This window comes from Zea mays, chromosome 8 (genome assembly GCF_902167145.1).
Source record: "Zea mays cultivar B73 chromosome 8, Zm-B73-REFERENCE-NAM-5.0, whole genome shotgun sequence".
Classification (NCBI taxonomy): domain Eukaryota; kingdom Viridiplantae; phylum Streptophyta; class Magnoliopsida; order Poales; family Poaceae; genus Zea; species Zea mays.
Window position 1 is genome coordinate 175941090 of NC_050103.1, and position 23052 is coordinate 175964141.

Below are 23052 nucleotides of genomic sequence, written 5' to 3' on the forward strand. Positions count from 1 at the left end.
AACGTTAGTAATTGATACGAAGTAGCATATTTATATGGAGCGCATACAGTTTTTATTGATGTCTGACTTTAGCAACTGCATATTTTGATCTATCTTTTTTTATAAGTTTGAGTTCATGTGACTTATTTTAGAAACTTGAGATCACAAACTTTCTCTTATTTGGTCTCTGTATGGTGGAATTATGTCATTCTATAATCTCTGTTCGTTCAGTCAGTCGTTGTGAACTCTCTTCTAATCGCTCACTTTATTGGCCGTGTTGTACCAAGACATATTGTATGGAGTAAACAATAACATCGGTTAGTCAAATCAAAAAATATTATATGGAAAGCGGAGACCATTAATAAAAAATATTGAGATTTTTTTGTGGATAGTTTACGTGGGTATTGTTGTAAGCCGTCGCAACACACGGGTAACCGACTAGTCATCATTTAAATTCAACACACAGTTCAAGTTGTAAACATTCCAGACGACCTAGAACGGTTACAATGAGTTGGCCACCAATATTGTTACTGTAATGGGGATTTGCATGAAAAGTAGAAATTATACGATGTGTAGGATATCAATATTTCTAGATGATTTACATAATGCAATTTGTGACTCGATTAGGCCAATAGTAAACTAAGACCTCCTTAGAAATAGACGAAAAGCAAAGAAATTTTAGAGAATTCAATTCCTATGAAAAAAATTTCTATGAGAGCTTTTAGAACAAAGAATTAAATCGTATCAAATTTTTAAAATTCTTATGAAACGACATTCTCCATTGTAATTTTGGAGGAAAATAAGAATAGGGTCTAACATTATGTTTTCGTTCCTTTGTGTCTTGCATTCTTATGCTTTTCCCGCATATGATCCAAACAAATGTTTTGTGACTTTTCTATGTTATAATTTCATGTAAGATTCCAATGGCATAGGCATTTTAATCATAAATTTCTGTAAGATTTCAATTGCATAGGCATTTCAATCATGTGTTTTTCTTATTCCTGCATTTTAATAATCCTACGTTTCAAAGAAGTCCTTAAGCTAGAAAAGATTATTCACATTTATGAGTTGGTTCGTAAGGATGTTTGTCGAAACTATGAATTTATAATAATATACTTTGCAATGACTAGTTTTACAATAGTACAATTTACAAGTATCATGATAATGTCGTAGTTTTGAACAACTCTAAAAATACTAGCTATTGTACATATACAATATTATAAATTATAATATTTAGGCAAAAGGTAGCCATACATTAAAAACTTAATGTTGAAATGAGATTTTCAATACTCCAAAATAACAGTGCCTCGGTTTTCGAATATTTATTGTTTGTTAATTTATTTTTAACTAAAACACGATAAATAAAACAGAACGGAGGAAGTACCATAATTTAAAAAAACAGATTCTAAAAATATAACCAAACACTTCATTATACAAAATATTGTGGTATTTCTTATTTCCTTTAAACCATGGCATTTTCTAAAACTACAAAATACTTTAATTTCTAGCAGCTCCTTAACCTAACACGCGGACCGCACAAAAGGTCTGTGATAACAAGAATATTAGTCTCATCAGACAATAGAGCAGCATTTAAAAAGAATTAGCACGATTAGAGCTATTTATTTGATTTGTAAAACAAAACAGTACAATAGCGTGCATGTCTTTCTTCCAGCGACGGTTGTATGAATGGCCAAATACATATTTTTCATTCATAAGTGGTAAGCGGCAGTCATGCTGATAAATTTGAAGTCAAAAGTACGCGGACAAGTCTACATTTCTATCCTTTTTTTTGTTAGCAACTATAATCTGCATCTCCGTTGGAGGAACTGTACGATGAACTTGCCCTCTACAATATTGCTGTAAACTTACAAAATCTCCTTCCACAAGGCTGGCAATCTCAACGACAACTGCACTCATGCGCTAGGAAAAAGTCTAGCGGTCTGACAAAATGCTGTGTATCAGGAAAAGCCCATCTTGCCCATGAAATTTGACACCTGTGCTCCAAAACTTTGTAAGAAATGAACCAATCTGTTTACGTGCTGAACTACACATGCATCAATCTTCGTCATCTGCTAGCAGAGCAAATGAAAATGGCTTGAACTTGTAACCATCCCCATGATAGAACTTGTTCATGAACTCAACCCAGTGCAGACGCAGTGCATGCAGGAAGGCACTCAGTGTTTCCATCATGAGCAATATGAAGGCAGTAGCAAAAGAAAAAACTATAAGCCCCACAAACTTCACGATAAGACTGTCATACCTATGAACAGCAGAGTAAGCAATCTTAGTAGTGATCATTAAATTTTTCTCATCATGCAAGTACAAAGAAAAAGCAGCAGACAACATATTGAAAACTGGCTGCGGGGTTTGTCAGAGTAGCATCAAGTGCTTACCCCCAGGCAAGTAACAGCAACTTCTCATAGAAAACTGTTGACAGCTCTGAATGCGCCAAGCTGAAACCAACAATCAATACACAGAAGTGAGGGGTTGAAACGGGCAAAGTTAAAACTGGCAGCAACCAACAAAACATCACAAATCACAAGAGGCAAACCTCAGAGCCCAAAGTCGAAGATAAGATGCAGTATTTGAAACTGCACCAAGTACAAACTCAATGGAATGTATCATTTGATGCACAAAAACTTCGCTGAAATTGAAATCATCATGACGTGCTCGGGCGGAATCAGGTTCAGAATCTGGATCCATTTCAGATGTCCCTAGGAAACGATAAGTGTGACCTTGAAATCTCTGCATCCAGGTATGGAAAAATTAGTTATCTTCTCCGTGCCTACTTAAACAAAAAAAATGAATTTCAAATTTTTGCTCATACATATAGACCATTTACATAGATTTGTTGAGAAAATTCGAGGATGTGTTAAGTAAAAGGGTCGTAGTTAAAGAGAACTTAGTACAAAAAATTGCCTTAATATATTTTTCAAGAACATTTTCCAAATCATGTTACCTCCTTATGAAGTTTCTTCAAGATAAAAGGTTTTGGGAAGAGCATCCATGGAACAGCGATCAAAGCCAGAAGTAACAACAATATCTGAAAGGAAAAAAACAGATAAATTAGCACACCAAGGATGCTGGAAATACAGAGTATTACTTTTCTTTTTTCAGAAGGATCCACTTAATTGAACCTGAAGTTCCTTTTGGCCCCAGAACAGTTGATTTTCTCCAAGATCTCCAGCAGGATCAAGGAACATATATATCATCACATGATAAAGATCAGCTTGAGAGCCCGTGCACCACTTGATAAGAATCAGGAGTGCTAAGTAACCAAAAAGGCTATTGAGGAAAATCATCTGTGGTATGAATTGATACCTGAAGAATGTGCACAGTTAAAGCACTGCAATTTCTCTCTATTTTGGCTGTATCGGAAGAGAAGATACAAAGGAATATACAACACCTTATGTCAAGAGCATTTCCATGATATCGTGCATCAAAATAACTTAATACAATCCCCAGGTTCATCTGGGCAACACCCATTAGTATAGACATCTTCATCTTTAATGAATTTAGAAAGGGTAGCTCAGACCGACTTCCACGCCAGCTTGGGTCCACCCCAAAAGGATAGGGTTCACGGACTTTGATGAGACCAAAAGTATGTGCATCGCTGAAGCAAAAGGTTAGCTGTTAAATCTTGGCGGAGAAACATGCATGGCTATCTGAAATTAAAGTGATTACATGCAAAAAGTGTTTCCTTGACGTACTGCTGCTAACTTGCTATATGTTAATAGAGAAGGTCAAAAATTACATTAACTACCAGCCATTCAGAAAAGTAACAAACAAAAAGATAAAGGTCTATAGACCATAAACAAAAATGGCTACAACCAAGCAAAAAGTATGGCTCACTAGACCACATACTTCACTATAATCTATAGACAATGCACTAAGAAATTCACTGTCAAGTTGAGTAGTGGTGAGTGCACATAATTTTAAGTTGATACTCGATACTTAAGACTTTTGTATGATCAATGAACGACAGGGCATGTTTCTTTGATAGTAGTACAAAAGATAAAGGTATAAGCTTTCTGTAATTTTACAAAGTTATTACATAGACTGTATACTGGGCTTGTTTGGATACAGGGGCTCATTGTTTTCAGATCGGCTGACTAATCGCGATTAGTCGGGCTGATTGTTTCTCTGTGCTCGATTAGGGTGTTAGACTCGATTAGTGTAACTGATCGTCCATATCGTCCGATTAGGCGATGATATGGAACGACCGAACGATTAATCGCCTGGTAGCCGATTAGTCGTGATTAATTAGGCTCGGGTGGTCCAACAGTCTGTTTGACTGGACTGGCCCATGATTAATAGAGGTACCCCCCCCCCCAACAAATCTCTACCTGTCTTTTCATCTTCCTTGACGGCTGGGAGAAAATCAGAAAAGACGCTTCTCTCTTCCCAACTCCCTTCTTCACCCTTTCTCTCCCTCCAAGGCTCCAACACAGCAACACCTTTATCTCTACAGTTTCTCTGTACTATTTATACTGCTGCAAGTCTCTATAGTCTACACTATATGCGTGCGTGCGCGTGTGCGTGTGTGTGTCCTGGACTAGGGTCGATCAGGGGCGACTAATCGCCCAGTGGGATCGATCAGGCGATCTGAAAACAATGCAGGGGCTAATTGCTAGTAAGCTAAAAATTAGACAAAATTAGCTCCAGTGCATCTAAACAAGAGGGCTAATAGGCGGGCTACCAAGTCTTCAACTAGTTGTTAGCCAATTTGCGCTAATTTTTAGCCCCAGCTAGTAACTAGCCATGTGTAACCAAACACGGCTTTAAGCCTGAAAAGGGGGGAATGCACTTGCTCTCTTATGTAGCAAATTGAAGATATAGTGACAGTGATTATTATCAAATCAAGATACTGTGATCAAACAAAGCAGGGATTTCGACAACAACCAGAAAAATAGAACAACTAACAAATAATTGAGCTTATGTGAGATTTCAATTAATATTATGATTCCTCCAGCATTTTAGAAAATTCAGAGAACAATTATCTCATTGAATTTATGCACATTGAAGAGTAGGCACACCTGCAGCTTTTGTCCCGGCATTCATATGCAGATTTGCCAAATATATGGAATGGAACTGAGAAGAACTCATTGTATATAAGGCCACAGTATATTGAGAATATTGCCATCAGAAGAATAACATATCGTCCGCCGAATGCCAACTCCATAAAGCTACCAAGCTTCTGAAATAAGTTATGAACCGAAGGTTACAGGAAGAGATTAAGTGTGCTTGCGCAAACACTGTGAAATAAATAGCAAGATGCAAAGTTCGAATTAAGGCTCCTGAAACAGACAAGCATCACTGGAAGAGATTAAGTGTGTTTGTGTAGACACTGAAATAATGGCAAGAAGCAAAGTTCAAATTAAGGCTCCTGAAACAGACAAGCATCACTGGAGCCAAAGGGGCCATAAAAAACTCTTCAGTGGGTTTCCTGCATGCTTATGTGTTTTACTGGATTCCATTTGCATTACAGGACTGATTTTCTGAACTTGTGTGTAATCGGTTATCTGCCATATTTCTAAACAGGTCCTGTGATATAACAGGTTCCTTTTTTGCCTCTGACTCTATCAGAATGAAGTATAATACGCTCAAAAAAGATTAGGAGTAGATTGTTTAAGAATATTCTTTAGGCGCTAAAATTCCTTTGTGACATTTAATACAGTATAACATAATACATGATTTGTTTCTAATGGTTAATTGGTTATGGTAAAGAAAGAAAGAAAAGGAATAAAGTTCAGCATCATTTACCTGAGAGGAAAATCTCTTCTCGCGAAGTATAAGAACCAAAGCTCCTAGTAATAGACATATTCCATGACCCCAATCTCCAAACATAACAGCAAAAAGAAATGGGAACGTCACAACAGAATATACAGCCGGATTAGCTTCTTGATATCGGGCAACGCTGCAACAAAACCAAATCATAATCAACTCACTATGAAAGCTTCATGATAAACCTATCAAACAAAGCATCTCTTTCATAAGAAAATGGTAAACAAAGGTTAGATATAAGGAACATTCCCAGGCAAAGGTAATCACATCAAACACACATCCAATCATTCAAGGGACCCCATGATCCAAATAACCACAAAGGTTACAAGAAATAATCACCTGTGTAAAATCACCAACATTAAATGCTCTAGGAAAACACTGAACACAATCAACAGCCTCAATCACTTAAATGTTATAAGAAGACAGGGAAAAAAAGCCCTAGACAAAGTAGCTGGTGTTCTCCAGCTAATTTATTTGATACATTTAATGATAATTATAAGCACTAAAAGCAACTACTAAAAAGGCAGATGTATATAACAAAATAAATTCATCTATCATGCAGAGTTTTTATACAATGCACATACCCATATGCATCAACAATTTCCTGGAAAGCATTGGTAAACTTATCAGTTCGGAAATATGTAGGTGGTGATTCAATAGTGTCCATCTCATGAAATATTGTACCAACTTGTGAATTGCTGTGAATTGTGGAACGCTGCAAACAATCCTTGATCTGAAAATGCAAGTCGGAAGTAAGAAACATCCTCTGAAACTTCTGTTCTGTAAAAAATGAATAACTATAATGATTCAAATTAAATATATTGTTTCTGACCTGAGATTTAGCAAATATAGGACACCATCCTTCTCCAACAAGGCACTTCTTTGTCACATCAAAGTTCAACATGTTGAGCGTGTCATATACAGCTTTCTCCTTTTTAACCTAAAAGGAATAAAAAAATATGGTTCATAACTCCAGTAGTAGCAAGAAAAAAGTCCACACACCATATGATTTTAGGTGTGAAAAAGTTGAAGAAATAGAAAATGATAAATCTGTATTTACTTTATTACCATGATTGTCCACCTCCACAATTGTGATCCTATTGACTCAAGAGCTTTGTTTCTGTGCTGGATTCCAGCATCCAAAGTAACTTCCAGGTCAGAGAGACGAGCCGATACCTGGCAGAAGTCATAAATTGTAAGTTACTATCATCAAAGCCTCGAGAACACTCTAGTAATATAGCAATATGTAGAATCAAATCACATGTTACATTTCAAAGTAAACAAAAATAACAAAATAGTGTACCAAACAGGGAAAATAATACCTCATTGAAAATTTGTCTCTGCTTGACCATCTCCTCAGGAACAGGGTAGCAACTTGCTCCAAATGAATCACAAATCTTTAGTATCTTTGCTTTTGCTTGTTCCCCAGAAAAGAAAACTACAAAAACAGCTTTCTCTACCTGTCAAAATGTTGACATATTATTCAGAATCTTTTAAGGTACCAAATGAACTAAGTTGGTTTCTGAATTAGAGTATTCCATTGATTTTAGCTTATGTATATGACAACTGAAAACAGAGTCCAAATAATGTGATCAGTAAATATTGTGGAGCAAATTTAGCAAAATATTTAACTCAATGTACACAGAATAAGCAAGGGCAAACCATGATGATCAGACCTCTTCACCAGATATGGGATCAGTTACAGGTTCCCCTGCAGATGCCTGATTGAATAACATGTTTCCTCTTGTAGCTCGAAAAAGCATCCGCTCAAAAGCAAGTGCCTTCGACTTTAATATTATTCCACTAACAAATCTCACTCCAGAATGTCCATGTGCTCCTTGATGCACTCCCTGGGAACAGTTCTTTTTTGTAATGGCGGAACAGGCAATGTAATAGTGTTAACATTATGAATCAGGGCTAAAATCAGACCTGTTCGAGCAGATAGGCATTTCCCTCATGTATTCCATTGTCATATATGTTTTCATCTAGCTCATGCTCAGCTGAAGCTGCATGGCTGTGAGAAGAAGCAAGGATGTGACCTGCCTGCAAGATGTTGTTTGAGAAAACATGGAATGGAAAGAAGAGAAAAAATACTATTTAAACCAAATTTGATATTTTACTGGAAATGATTAACTACAGAAGGCAATTGTGATTGCCAAGCAATGTTGCAGTTCATAATGTAACAAAAATCACCTAACATTACCTACAGTATGATTTTATGGCATGTTTATTTTCCACAAAAAATTTACTGTGTACCATTAAAGTCAAAAGTATACTAGTGGAGATATTAACCTTTCATTAAACATACATAAGAAAACACATGGATCAGTAATACAATCAAGTCACACGAATGAGATACAACCTTTGACAAGACCAGCTTGAATTCAAGAAGCTCATTGTATGTCTGTTTTAGCTTGTCACTATTTGTATTCATCTCAAGCAGTTCATGCTCATGTTCACCCAATCTTGCCTAGAGAATAAACAAAAGAAAGTTTTCATTCTCACTCAAGCAGGATATTTGTTTTCACTTAAAAAAGCAACCTTTGAAATAGAAGCCATAAAAAACTTTCTGTTACAAGAAATATGAGTAATGCACCTCTAGCTCCTCCAGATCAATATCCGGTTCAAGTGCAGGTCGAACAGAAGATCTTAAACCTGCCCTGTTGATCTGATCACTGAAAAATTTTAGTTTGCGTGACATTTCTGCACATCGCTTTACCTGCAATGGAATTAAGATGTGTTTGTCAACATAATTAAAAAGTTAGTGAGACCAGAGATTTTTAAATATCAGCAACAGCCCAAACAATAAGTTTTAGTACTGGCCGCTTCATCATCATATTGTTTATGTACTGTGCTATTTTTAAAGGATGTGAAGTCTGGTTCTAATTTCCTATCATCTACCATACTGTACTCAGTGCTATGAGCATATTTTAACTGGTAACTTGATTGGCAATCCAGTACTAATGATATCAAATAGCATAATGCAATGAGTAGATTAACCCCTTTTCCCCAAAAAATACACTGCATATGTGTTTACCAAAAATCTTGCTTCCCAGCTGCTTCCAATAACTTTGGGAAACAAAGAAAGTTAAAAGTATTAACCTTAACCATTTCATAGAATGACTCGGTTTGATTCTGCATGTTCTCTGTAATAATTTTATGAGAGAACAGAAAGATTCACTATTCATAGTGTGAAAGTGAAACACCTAACCTGTAATGCTTGTACCAGAGAACTGTACTATACAATTAATGTATTTCAACAATTATGGGAGGGGGCACAAACTTGGCTGATGATGCCTATTTGTTCAGAAGAAGAAAAACTACCAGGAACAAAGCTATTAGTAATCTTTCTGTTGAACCTTTCTTGTGTTCCATTTACATTCCAGCAAATGAAAAGAAAAATCCCTAAAATGTTTATCAATGTGTAGTTTCCTTGAAGTGATACATCTTATCAAAACTTAAAAAAAAACTAATCATCTTGCTGCACATTGGATAGTCCTAGCAACACAAGGAGTACTATCTGGGTATTACATAACTGTAACACCCAAGTAAAGATCTTGTTTAACAAATCTCTACTACTTATTAAGGCTATAAGGGTAGCCTGCCGTTCTGCAACTGCCTCCCTCCCGCGCGGCAAAAATATGTGGCAAGCAGGAATCGAACTGTGACCGATTCGCTAGAGGAGCCCACGCTTAACCAACCCAACTACGGTTGTTTTGTGTTACATGTGGTCGTTTATTTATTTTATAGCCGAACATTGTTTCTCTCTCAAGTCTCCTTTTAACTCTCACGCGCACAACGACTCCAAAGAAACCGCACAGCGACGACGACGTCTCTACTACTTGTCTATTACTTGTCTCACTACCATCTCAGTATAAAATCAGTGGGTTGTGGCATCCACTGAAACTTGGTTACCTTCCAATGGAGGTAACCTTAGTGGCTATAATCGTTACCCTTGTTGGCCAAAGTTATTTTTATATGATTATTCTATTAGTTGGTCTATGATTGAATTCTCATATTTCTTGTATAAGATTTATCTTTAGGTGGCTCCTCTTTCACACAGTTGTTATTTTGTTGGTGCAGCCCCGCGCTCTTGCACTTTTTTTTGCAATATATTGTACCCCATCGGTTGGAGTCTTCATGCAATTTTGTGGCTTGATTACATGAGTACTTTTATTTTTCTTATTTCCATCTTTTGTGTATATGTGGATCAATCGATAAAGGCATCGATATGAGTATATGACTCTCGTTACCAAAGCCTAATAAAAAGAAAAATAAAGAATAAATGATCTAATTCATCTAAAAAAGGAGACATAAGATAGGTTTATTATAAAATATAATCGCATATCATCTGAAATTATAGGTTTATTGTTATCCAAAAATAAAATCAGACATTCCTACATTTCTTTGGTCCTGGATTGAGCAATGCTCCCTTTGCATATAACACACTTACACACATTGAGGTTGATGATAATATATGTATTGTTTATTTATTGTTGTGTACTAACATTTCATCCAATATTTGTATGTTGTTGCAACACACGAGTATTGTACTGTCATATATAGAAGTTTGTATGATATTGCAATATAGTGGTGAAATAACTAGATTAAAATAACAAAATTTATGTATGACTAGGATCACAAATGGATTATGAAACATTTTCTTGTAACGGTATAACACATATTTGTACATGAGTTATCGTGTTATTATATGTTATCATGGTATTATATGTTCCGTTGCAACGCGCGGGCACTTCTCTATTATATTATTATGTTTTCTCTAGGAAATGTGTGGTTTTGACGAAGAAGCGAAGTCATATATGGATCCTAGCGCGATAGAGTTGGTAACAACATAAAATAATTGGCCTCAAATAAATTATTACATCACACTTTTCAAATTTGTAAGTCAGGATTTCTTTTATCTATATAATTAAATAAAATGTGCAAACATATAATTCTAATGTCTCATGGTTTGCAGGTTCTTATGCCATGGAGATACTCTACAGGCTATGTACTTTTCGTTATTAATCATGCAAACAAATTTGTGTCTGTGTTTAATTTCACACCTACTCCAGAATGGTGCAAAGATATAACACTAAACAGATTTTGGGAAGCTATTCTTCTTATTTCGAAGAAATATAAGGTTGCATACGGTGTCAAACGTATTGGATGGTCACATGACATTTATATGTGGCGACATTCAATTCGACCTGATGCTCCAATCGATTTAAAAGGGTAATTACTTAAAATTATTATGTCATATATATAGATGTTATGTTTATAATTTCATAATATAACAAAGTTGGTAACTTTTTCAGTCTTAATACTGGTCATTTTGCTCTGCACATTATGGAGTGGTGGAACAGTGGTTTAAAAGCGCAACTTAGTATGGTGAGAATAATAGCATTTCTTATAACATTTCTTTACATGATGGTGCGACTCTGCGTAGGAATTTATTTATTGATCTGTTGACATACGAGAGGAACATATCGATTTAACAGTCATGGAAATATACAAGAGTACCTTGATCATATTATGGAAAAAAACTAGATGAAATAGATAGTTATGCTTATGTTAATTTTATATTTATTGATTTTGAATTTTTGCCATTAAATCTTCTTGTTAAATTTTATATAATACACTATTAGGTGAGTGACTGTGCGTTACATGCCTGAGTTTCTCTTTGATATCATTCCGGATGGCTTACGAATGTTGTCATTCATCTCATAATCGTATAACACATATTTGTGTATATAAGTTATTGAGATATTATATGTTCCAGATGCAATGCACGGACACTGACCTATCTTATATAATATACTAGGTGAGTGCTCGTACGTCACATGCCCGAGTTTCTCTTCGATGTCATCTCGGACAGCTCGCATATGTCATCCTCTATCTCATAACTATATAACACATATGTGCATATATAATTTATCGAGATATTATATGTCCCCGTTGCAACGCACGGGCACTTAGAAGAGATAAGTGAAGAATAAAACAAAATAAAAGGTGGTTTCCAAATACATGTCTAAGATAAGGCATTTGTGTGATAAAAAAAGGTGGATGCAAAGTAAGATGATCAGCACAAAAATGCATTGAAGAATCGGGTAAGTGGGGGAATACCTGGTTGACAAATATACGCTGGAAAGGACTCTTATCCTCATTCAACTGAACAAGATAAGAAAAGAGATGAAATGGTTAACACTATGATAGTCAACACAAAGAGAAACATATATCCTTAAATTCGACGTATCCCCCCCCCAACACACCCACACAGATATTTAATCAAACATCACGTGGGGAAAAACAATATGATTTGAAACCAACCATCCTTACCAATTCACCTTCAAACAACAATACAACAAACTGACAATAACATGTGATTCCTCAGAATAATCAAACCTAATGATAATGAGTCGGTATATAAAAAGCATATAAAACTAAGAGAGTAAAATGAAAATGACATGCCAGGGTTTAAACACCTAATCACAAAACACTGTCACTTTTTTCATTGATTGAACCAATTTATCAGTCTGACTTGCTACTTTTGCTTAAAAGCAGAAGACTATGTGTAATGGTATAAGTAACAAAGGGTGTACCTTCACCCTATAGTAATTTGTCCGCGCAGCTTGTCAAAAGTAGACAGTGGGAATTCTTTGCTTACACTGGCTTAAGGTCAACACAGATGGATACGGTGAATATGATCAAGCGAAACTAGAGCACGGCGATCCAATTTCACGCTTGTCATGAAAACCCCTCCTGCTCTCCTACATTAAACCTGAGGCCTCAATGAGGCTGCTGGGTCTGATCTAAACCAAGCTCCCACGCCAATCGATCAGCGCGGCCGCCCAGCCAGCTCAGACGTGAAACGCGCGCCAAACCGTGATCGAACGACAGCGGAGATCAAAACAGCCGGTCTCCAATCCTACCACGGCCTACAGCTAGATCCAGCAGAGCGCAGAGCGTGACGCGCGCGAGCGGGGCCGGGGGAGAGAGACCACGACTCGAGGCTGGATTCACGTAGATCCGGGCGAGAAGGCCAGAGGCGGTGAGGTAGCAGGGAGCGGCGAGAGAGAGGGAGGGGCACTCACGTCCTTGAACTGGAGTAGGCCGAGCTCGCCGAGGTAGGTGACGGCGAGGCGCGAGCTCTCGGCGGGCATGATGAGCTGCACGAAGCACATCTTCTCGGACCGCATGTGGTCCATCGGGGGCAGCCGGTCGAACAGCCCCATCCCGACCGCCCGCCGGAGCGTAGCGTCGCGTAGCGTAGCGCGGCCTCCCAAAGCTTCCAGAAGGCGTCGCTAGAGCGAGGAGGAGGACGACGCGGTGCGGTGGTCGCGGGTGGCGCGCCTCAGATCTGACTCTCGGAGGGTAGGCCTAATTCTATTTTCCACTCTGTTCTGCCTAGTGCGCAACTGCCAATGCCATGACCCATGAGGAGTGACGGAGGGAGGAAGCGGCTCGGAAAGGGAGGCGCGCAGTCTCTGGCCCGTGGGCCACCATTCCTGGTGGGCGAGGGGAACCGGTCGAGGTTTCAGTTGAGCGCTCGGCCCCCCGGGTTTGGTGTGTTTTACGCAAGTAACCTTGTCGGTCCCGCAATCAACAACAAAAAAAAAACTTGTCGGTCCCGCGTTTCTCGGACTGGGCCTGCCTGCCTGACTGGCTGCCTTTGCCTCCTCTCCTCGTCATGTCATGGCTAGACGACGGACGTGAATGGAACGCAAAGACCAGTCGTCGGCTGGGATCATGCGCGAGCGGCTGGGCTGGGGGCCCTGCGGCGAATACGGGCCCGTATCAGAGGCATCGAGTTGGTACAGCCCATTCGCAGACTTTGTTTGTGGATTTCGAACCAAACCGTGTCCAGGCCTTTTTATGCTTCACCCCCTTTCTGATTTGTGCTACAGACCGGGACTGAAACTCGTCTGTATTTGACAGCGGATCTGTTTTTTTTCTTCTTCTTTTTACGAATAACAGAGCTCCTGGCATTTTAGTTCAGTTTGGAACCGGATTTTAGCAGCGAACGAGGACCTTGAGGCCCCCATGACGTAGACGTGGTACGTGACGCCGAGCAGAGCTGGATCGACGTAGGTTCCGGGCGAGCAGTGGATACGATACGACGGCAAGCAAGTCAAAGTACGACGCCTACCCGGCCGGCGCCGGCAGCAGGCAGCTGCGTCATCGATCGATTGCATTCATCTATTCTGTTCTGTATGTTCAGTCAGGATCGACACCTCACGCGCGCAGAGTTTGTCTTCAGACCAGGTGACCATCTCGGCGCGTGTCGGGTCGGTCAGTAAACCTTTGGCTTCAGTACTCCGCGACTAAACTTCATAGCGGTAGATGAAGCTTTCGAGGTCGGTACATGTACGTCACGGGAAGGAATTCACCCGTGTGGAGTCACGGGTTGGTCTGCGATAGTAGCTCGCTAGACGCCCGATCCCGGCGTACGTACGCTCTGTGAAACGATGGGTCGTCACGAGCGACCGGAGTGACTCACATGCATCGGCCGACGGATCCGCGCCTACCTGAAACGTGCGCACCCGTCTAGTAGGCAGTAGCCCATGATTAGGGATGGCAACGGGTTTAAAACCCGTGGGTATAGAAATTACAAACCCGTACCCACGAGATTGATGTTAAACTCGTACCCGCACCCGCTATCCGCGACGAGTAGCGTATGTTACCCAAACCTGCTACTCGTGGCCCACGGGTTTATGGCACCCGCATACATAGGCCGTGTTTGGTTTCCGCAGATTTTTTTTAAATCTGCATGTTCATGTTACCCAAGAAAACCCAACTTTGGCTTGATTCTACAGATTTTGTTTCTACGAGCGCAGAATCTAAGGCACAGAATAAACTCTGTTTGGATCCATAATATATTTTTAAAATCTACCGTAAACCAAACACGCCCATATATATGCGGGTACACCCACGGGCACAGTACCCATAAGTTGTCATATTATATATTTATATATATATATATATATACATATATATATATATATACATATACATATATATATATATATATATACACGCGTGCGCAGGTATGCGAGTTTATGGACACGAGTATAACATTTTCATATCCACGAGAAAAAACCCGTCGGGTTGAGAATCAAACTCGTACCGTATCCACGGGTATAAACTCACATCCAAATCTGCACTCTATAGGGTTTTTACCCGCGGGCACGTGGCTAAAATGTGCCCGTTGCTGTCCCTACCGATGATGCGCCGCTCCCGCGCGAGTGTTCTTCCGCGTCGGGCGCGCTCGAAAAAGTGAGATGCGGACGGGAGCTGGTCTCTGCTCTGACCGGTCTCCTTGTCGCCCAGGCGCGCGACCGTGGCGTACCGGTGGCGGTGGTGGGGGTCACCCCCGGCATGCACGCCGGAACACTAGAGCCCAAAACCCGTGCTGGTGGATCTGCTGCTCCTCTCCCGACTCCGGTGGTAAGAATGACACTGTAGATCTGAACTAGTAGTGCGGTGGTGCCGTACAGTCATATCGTTCGACATGCGGTTAATACAGTTACTCTAATTGCCCGGTCTCTGAATTCTGAACGTCCTTCTAGACTTTCCACGTGCTCTGGCCCCTTGGTCTCGATCGTATCATACGGTTTGCCACGTGCTTGCGTCACAGCGGTATACTACTACGCTCTTTCCGTACTCGAAACAAAAGCATCGCTCATCAAGTGGACAGCACGGGGTGGCGAGTTGGCGACTGGCGATCGTCATCATCATCATTATCCTAGATCAGGGATCGACGACGGCGCGGCGTCCGAGCCCAACAACGGCGGGGCGTTGAATCTCCTGGGAAAAGAAAACAATATTTGCCGAAAGTCATCAGGTACGGGTACGGACATTTCGTTTGGTTTTCTAGTAGGGCTCGGGAGTCGGGAGACCGCGCACACAGAAATGATTATTGTGTTCCCTCAGCTCGCAGCTCTGGTCGCCGCCGCGGCAGCTTTCTCGGAAATCCTGACTGGCCTGTAGGCCTGCAAATGGGATGGGTGTAAATGGGTATTTTAGGTGGGTTTAAGAAATGGTTTTGTTTTGGTGGATTATGATGGGTTTTAATTATTAACGGGTTGGGTTGGGTGGGTTTATTTTATATTGCGGGTCAAAATAGTGGATACCCATGTGTATAAATGGATTTGTATAGGTATGGGTTTCCATGGGTATTCACCAATCAGACTACCACCTTAATCAGTACCATTTTATTTCAGGTTTAGAGAAGTCTTTGATTTCTTTAGTCACACACAGCACACTATACTATACCATTTTATCAGTACTATTTTTTTAAAAAATGTGACCAACTATAAAGTTGCATAACTTTTTGATATCTATAAATTCTATTTTAATAGTTTCTACATCCGAGACCGTTTACAAAATTTGAATTTTAAATTTGAAAACTTTACACGAATTTTTCAATGATAAGATGATTTCAAATAAAAAAGTTGACAATTACAAAGTTTCATAACATTTCAAGACATACAACTTTTATTTTGGTGGTTTTCCCATCCGAGGTAGTTTGAAAAATTTAAAATTCAAACATAGTTTTGCATGGCAAGATGATTTCAAACCAAAACATTGTCAACTACAAAGTTTCATAACTCTTAAATACCTACAACTTTCATGTTGGTGGTTTTTTCTTTCGATGTTGTTTTCAAAATTCAAATTTTACATTTTTTAAATTCAGGCATAGTTTTCGTTGACAATATGACTTCAAATGAAAAGTTGTCAACTAAAAACTTCTATAACTTTTCAAGATCTACAAAGTTTATTTTGGTTGTTTGATCATTTGTTCATCTCACATGATAGTTCTAACAATATGCACAAATTTTATACATATCTCTCGTAGTTCCATAAACTATGAGAGAGAGATAGGTTTTATGAACAAATTTATTTTTAGTCTATCATATGAAGAAATGTTCAAAATATAAAATGTACATCATGATGAGTTATACAAATTTGTAGTTGAAAACTTTTTCATTTGAATTAATTTGCTGCTTTAAAATATGTATGCAGTTGGCTTGATGTGAGACAATAAGCTAAACCCACGGGTTTTCCATGGGTTTCCACCCAATTACGGGTTGGTTTGGGATCAATAATGTTATTGGATGGGTTGGGTTTAACTTCCCTCTAGTATTTTTGGTTGGGTGTGGGATGGATATCAAAGTAATTAGATTTGGGTATGGGTGGGAGTGGATTGGATTTTTTGCCATTAGCAGGCCTACTGGCCTGTTGTCTGGTTAAGGTTTCTTATATACTACTGCTCACCACCTCCCCTGTGCAACAAGTGCAACGCAGTTACACCAGATGCTGCATTCTATGTCCACAACTCGGTCCCCTTCCCCTCCGGGCAATGGTGGCTTTCGCGGACTCGGACCATGAGATGATTCAGGCCAAGCAACGGAGAGGAGTCTGTTTGCGGCGCCTACGGCCGCCCCTGTTGGAACTTGGAACTGGGAGCTCTGCAGTCTTGAGGCTAGCCGCACTCGCTACTGGACACGCGAACGCTAAAGTATAGCGTAGAAATTTTTGCTGCAGCGGGCGACTGGATGAGATACTCTATGCACTGTAGCGTACGAGTGAACGCTACTACTTCGAGCCTGCGTACGGCGGAACGCTAAACCGATAGAATATGCATGCATGCACGAGCGTGCGTACTGGGTGAATGGTCTATCCACTGTGCGCGACAGCGACCCGCCGACGATGGATTTTTTTTTGAGATAAAAAAGTGTGGGAAAGATGATAGAATATATGGTAGTTGGTATAGGGTAGATATTTAGGGTGAATATGAACGCGGAGTATTATAGGATAGAGTAGAGAATCTCGCTGACCAGGATGAAATATTCCTTTTAGAGTAGAAATTTAGGGTTCCATGAGTGCGGATAGCCTGAGAGTTGGTTTGTCATCCCATTCAGCATGTGTTTCTCGTCCATCTCCGCTTCATCTCAAAAAGGTCTATCACGTACTACCCTGTGTTGACGCCTTTTCGGAGCGCCAAATACTCAAGAAGAACCGGCGGCGGTGCTCTCTGGTCAGGCGCGGACGGTCCGCGGCCTGGGGCCGGACGGTCCGCGACCTGGTGCAGGAGCTCGGGTTCCCTGCCTGACGACCGGACGGTCCGCGCCCTAGGGCCGGACGGTCCGCGCGTGCGCAGGGGCGGCGGAAGATCGCCGGCGGCGCCTGGATCTCGCTCCCGGGAGGGACCCCGTCGGGGAGGAGAGATCCTAGGGGTTGTCTAGGCTCGGGCCGGCCGACCTAGACTCCTCTAATCGACGTAGAGTCGAGGAGAGGCGGAGAATTTGGGGATCGAAAAGCTAAACTAGAACTAGACTAGAACTACTCCTAATTGTACTGGAAATAAATGCGAATAGAAGTTGTATTGATTCGATTGTTGATTACAAATCGGCCGTAGACCTCTCTATTTATAGAGGAGGGGGGGCTGGACCCTTTACACAACTGATTCCGAGCTAATCCCGCGAATATAGCTAACAACCGTAGCACAAAACTCGAAACCCTAATCTGCTCTGCGCACGCGCGGACCGTCCGGCCCACAGGCGCGGACCGTCCGGACCGCGGACCGTCCGGCCTCAGGGCCGGACAGTCCGCCGGCTCATTTCTGGTTCGAACATATGCCCCCTGTCTTTTGGTGGAGCTGGGCGAACCAAAAGCAACTAACTCGATGTGATCACATCGGTTTTCTTAAGCATCTTGCCACATACTAGGATGGTACTGTTTGAGGAAACGTCCATTCAAAGCCTTAGGTAAATCTTTGCCTTGTAATGTTTGTAGTAAATAAGCGTTACCAGACATCACCTGTTTTACTTTATAAGGACCCTCCCAGCTTGGCGACCATTTCCCGAACTTTCGGTCTTTATTCCTTAGAGGCAGAATGGTCTTCCACACCAAGTTTCCTACTTGAAATGATTTTGCTTTGACCTTCTTGTTGTAGGCCCTGGCTACCATGATCTTGTCCTTTTCTATTGCTCCCAAAGCTATCATCCTCTTGTCGGTCACCTTATCAATATTATCCATCATTGAATTATAATAATCAGTAGCAGTTAGATCATTTTGTCTGACAAACCTGACAGCATTCAAACTTATTTCCACAGGTAACACTGCTTCCTGCCCATAGACAAGCTCAAAAGGAGATACTTTAGTAGCACTATGTTTAGATATTCTATGAGCCCATAAAGCTTCAGACAAAATCTTATGCCAATGTTTAGGATTATCAGATACCTTCTTCTTTATCAAATTAATCAACGTCCTATTACTAGACTCGGCTTGCCCATTGGCCTGAGCATAATATGGAGACGAATTAAGCAGCTTAATTTTGTATAATTCAGCAAATTCACGTACCTCCTTTGACATAAAAGAAGTACCTTGATCTGTAGTCAAGGTCTGGGGAATGCCGAATCTATGAATAATATGCTCAGTTATGAACTCAATTATCTCCTTGTGCATCATGTTCTTTAGAGCAACGGCTTCAGTCCATTTGGTAAAATAGTCAGTGGCAACTAACACAAACCGATGCCCCTTTGATGATGAAGGATGAATTTCTCCAATAAAGTCTAATCCCCATCCTCTGAACGGCCAAGGCTTGATGATAGGATGTAATTCGGCTGCAGGGACCAACTGTAGGTCGCCGAATTTTTGACACACTTGGCACCCCTTATAGTACTTGAAACAATCAGCTATCATACTAGGCCAATAAAAACCAGACCTTCGCAACAACCACTTCATCTTTGGAGCTGATTGATGGGTACCACAAATTCCTTCATGCACTTCGGCCATGGCTAATATAGCATCATCTGGGCCCAAGCACTTAAGCAGGACATCATTAACCGTTCGACGGTAAAGTTCATCACTCATCAAAACATACTTGAAAGCTGTTCGCCGAATGTTCTTATTTGTCCTGATATTGGGATTTTGCAAATAATTAAGTATAGGTGTCCTCCAATCACTTGCATCGGCTTCATTGTCAGCCGAATCGATTAAGAGAACATTTCTGGTAACCTCGGACGGTCCGGCGTCATCACGCGGACGGTCCGCGACCTGGGAATTTGGCTCTGCACCGGTTATCAGATTTTCAGTTTTGTGAAATTTCCCTCTCTTTATCCGATAACCTGATGCATCTTGTGCCAAATCGTTAGCTCTATGATTCTCAACTCTAGAGATATGCCGAATACTGAATTCGTCAAAAGAATGGATTATGCTCCAACATTTCTCAAGATAACTATTTAGAGTACCATCAAGACATTGATATTCTTCTAACACTTGTTGGACAACCAGCTGAGAATCACCAAATACCTTCACATGTTTTACTCTCATACCGTTTAAAAGTTCTAAACCGAATAGGAGGGCCTCATATTCAGCTTGATTATTAGTGCAATAAGTTTTCAATCGGCTAGAGAAGTCAAAGGAGACATTACTTGGTGAAACAAGCACAATGCCAATTCCTTGCCCTTCATTGCAAACCGATCCATCAAAATATAAAGTCCAAGGAGTAATAGTGAGGTATGACATGTCTAGTTCATGAATATCATTAACCCGATGTTCTACAATAAAATCCGCTACGACTTGGCCTTTCATAGATTTCAATGGTTCATAAGCCAAGTCATATTCTATGAGTGCATAAGCCCACTTACCAATTCTACCACTCATAATTGGGTTATGCAACATGTATTTGATTACATCGGCTTGACCAGAAACAGTGCAATGACTAGACAGTAAATAACATCTACATTTGGTGCATGCATAAAACAAGCACAAGCATAACTTTTCAATAAAAGTGTACCTTGTTTCGGCATCCACCAACCTTCGGCTTAGATATGTCACCACATGCTCCTTCTCCTCAGTGTCTTGTGTTAGAACAGCCCCAATAACTTTGTCTTCAGCTGCAATGTATAATCTGAATGGTGCTCCTACTTGTGGTGCTTTTAACACGGGCGCCGAAGACAAGTATTTTTTAATGAGATCAAATGCTTCCTGCTGCTCTGCCCCCCAAGTGAATTCAGCATCGTTCTTAAGCCGAAGGATAGGAGTGAAGGCATCAATCTTCCCAGCTAGGTTAGAAATAAACCTTCGTAAATAATTCACCTTGCCGAGAAACCTCTGTACTTCGACCTTACAAGTCGGAGGCCCCACATTCCGAATAGACTTGATTCGGTCAGGGTCTATTTCTATACCATGTTCATGGACGACAAATCCTAAAAACTTACCAGCCGACACTCCAAAAGCACATTTATGTGGGTTCATTTTTAAACCATGCCGACACATTTTATCAAAGGCTTTGCGCAAATCAGCTATATGAGAACTAAACTCAGCCGATTTGACTACAATATCATCAATGTAGACTTCCACAGTGTTTCCTAACAACTCATGGAAGATCAAATTCATAGCCCTCTGATAAGTAGCACCAGCATTTTTCAGACCAAATGTCATGACAACCCACTCAAATAAACCAATGAAGCCTGGACATATAAAGGTCGTTTTAGACGCATCTTCTTCGGCCATGAAAATCTGATTATATCCGGCATTACCATCAAGGAAGCTAATAATTCTATTTCCTGATGCATTATTGATTAATGTGTCTGCTATGGGCATGGGATATTCGTCTTTAGGAGTTGCTCTATTTAAATTGCGAAAATCAATGCATACTCTAAGTTTACCTGTCTCCTTCTTCTCCACCGGCACAATATTGGGGACCCACTCTGCGTATCTGCAAGGTCTGATAAAATCAGCTTCTAACAGCCGGTGGATTTCGTCCTTGATGCGTGGGAGAAGATCCGGACGAAATATTCTAGCTCTTTGCTTGAAAGGTCTGAAACCAGATTTAATAGGCAGCCGATGCTCTACGATCTCTCGGCTTAATCCAGGCATCTCAGTATAATTCCAAGCAAAGCAATCTGAATATTCCTTCAATAGACCGATCATCTCATTCCTAGAATCGGTCTCCAGGGTCTTGTTTACAAAAGTCGGCCTTGGAGTTCTACCATCTCCTATGTCAATCTCCTCCAAAGGATCGGCCGATGTAAACCCCTGTCCTAGTTTATCAAGATCTCTGAATTCCTCTATCATGTCTCCCACAGAGGAATCAGATGATCTTTGTGTGATGGCGGACTTTCCAGTCTCGGGGACCGGATCATCCGTAACACTGTCTTTTCGTTGTGGTAGATGTTCAGTCTTAAAGTCCGAACTCTTTCGGACCAGACCGTCCGGCCTTGGCGGCCGAACTGTCCATGACTAAAGACTCATGAACTTTGTGTGTATTCATCATTTAAACTTTATTTAGGATTTAGCCGATTCTCCATCGACTCTAGCATTACAGGAATGAAACCTTTCTTATCTATACTTATGAATTGATAATCAGAAAAATCTACTCCTGTGAGACATGTAGCAGTCTCATAAGTCCAGAGTACAGGGGCATCGGCCACAGCGATGCAGGCCGATACATCAGCATGTACTTGTTCTATGTCATCGCCTACCCATTGTATTAGCATTTGATGTAATGTAGAAGGTATACATTGATTGGCGTGAATCCAATCTCTGCCTAGAATTAAACTGTAATTTCCTTCTACATCAGCGACGAAGAATGCAGCAGCAAGGGTCTTAGTCCCGATGGTTAATTCAACGGACGTGACTCCCCTGGCTTTGATCGAACTATCAGTTCCAACACCACTGAGGGTCATGTTGGTCTTGACAAGTTCGTCATCTTGTTTACCTAATTTTCTGTATAATGAATAAGGCATTAGATTTACAGCCGCCCCTCCGTCTACCAACATCTTAGCAATCGGTATCCCATCAATGTGACCGCGCACGAAGAGCGGCTTTAAATGATTTACCGATTCCTTTGGTTTAGTAAAGGCGACTTCTTTAGGACCAAAATCAAACTGGGCAACAACAGGTTCATCATCGCCGATGATAGTACAATCGGCAGAAAATGTAATAATATTTACATCCATACCTGGGCGTTCTGGAGAAGCCTCGTAGTCGACCAGGTCTTCTCCCAGCAAGTCGTCCTCTTCCATTGATGTTGTCGTGTCGTTGGAGGCCTCCTGGTGAACGGCGGACGGTCCGTGCGCGGGGGCCGGACGGTCCGCGCCTGGTGCAGGTCGACTTTCTATTTCTGTGGCCGTTTGTTTTTTCTCAACGGCCTTCGATCTCCATTTCTTTTTGCGGTGGCGGGTATAGTGGATGTGTGTCATTAAATGTCTTTTCCGCCTCCTTCTCCTGGCTCTCCTTTGCTCTTAGGCGCTGTAATTTTCTCTTTTGGGATCGTGT

The 23052-nt window shown here is 40.7% G+C and overlaps 1 protein-coding gene across 1 annotated transcript; it reads right to left on the bottom strand.

Annotated features, from left to right (window-relative positions):
- Window positions 1-1568: 1568 nt before the first annotated feature.
- Window positions 1569-13317, bottom strand: LOC103636525 (V-type proton ATPase subunit a1). Its single transcript, XM_008658871.3, has 18 exons — window positions 12858-13317; window positions 11890-11934; window positions 8360-8482; window positions 8126-8233; window positions 7693-7806; window positions 7440-7613; window positions 7086-7223; window positions 6832-6939; window positions 6596-6703; window positions 6348-6496; window positions 5743-5896; window positions 5016-5176; window positions 3386-3592; window positions 3117-3300; window positions 2939-3022; window positions 2531-2724; window positions 2373-2432; window positions 1569-2239 (listed from the first exon to the last, which is right to left on the bottom strand). Exons 1-18 carry the CDS (start codon window positions 12996-12998, stop codon window positions 2035-2037), a joined length of 2457 nt encoding a protein of 818 aa, XP_008657093.1. The 5' UTR covers window positions 12999-13317; the 3' UTR covers window positions 1569-2034.
- Between the last annotated feature and the right edge of the window lie 9735 nt (window positions 13318-23052).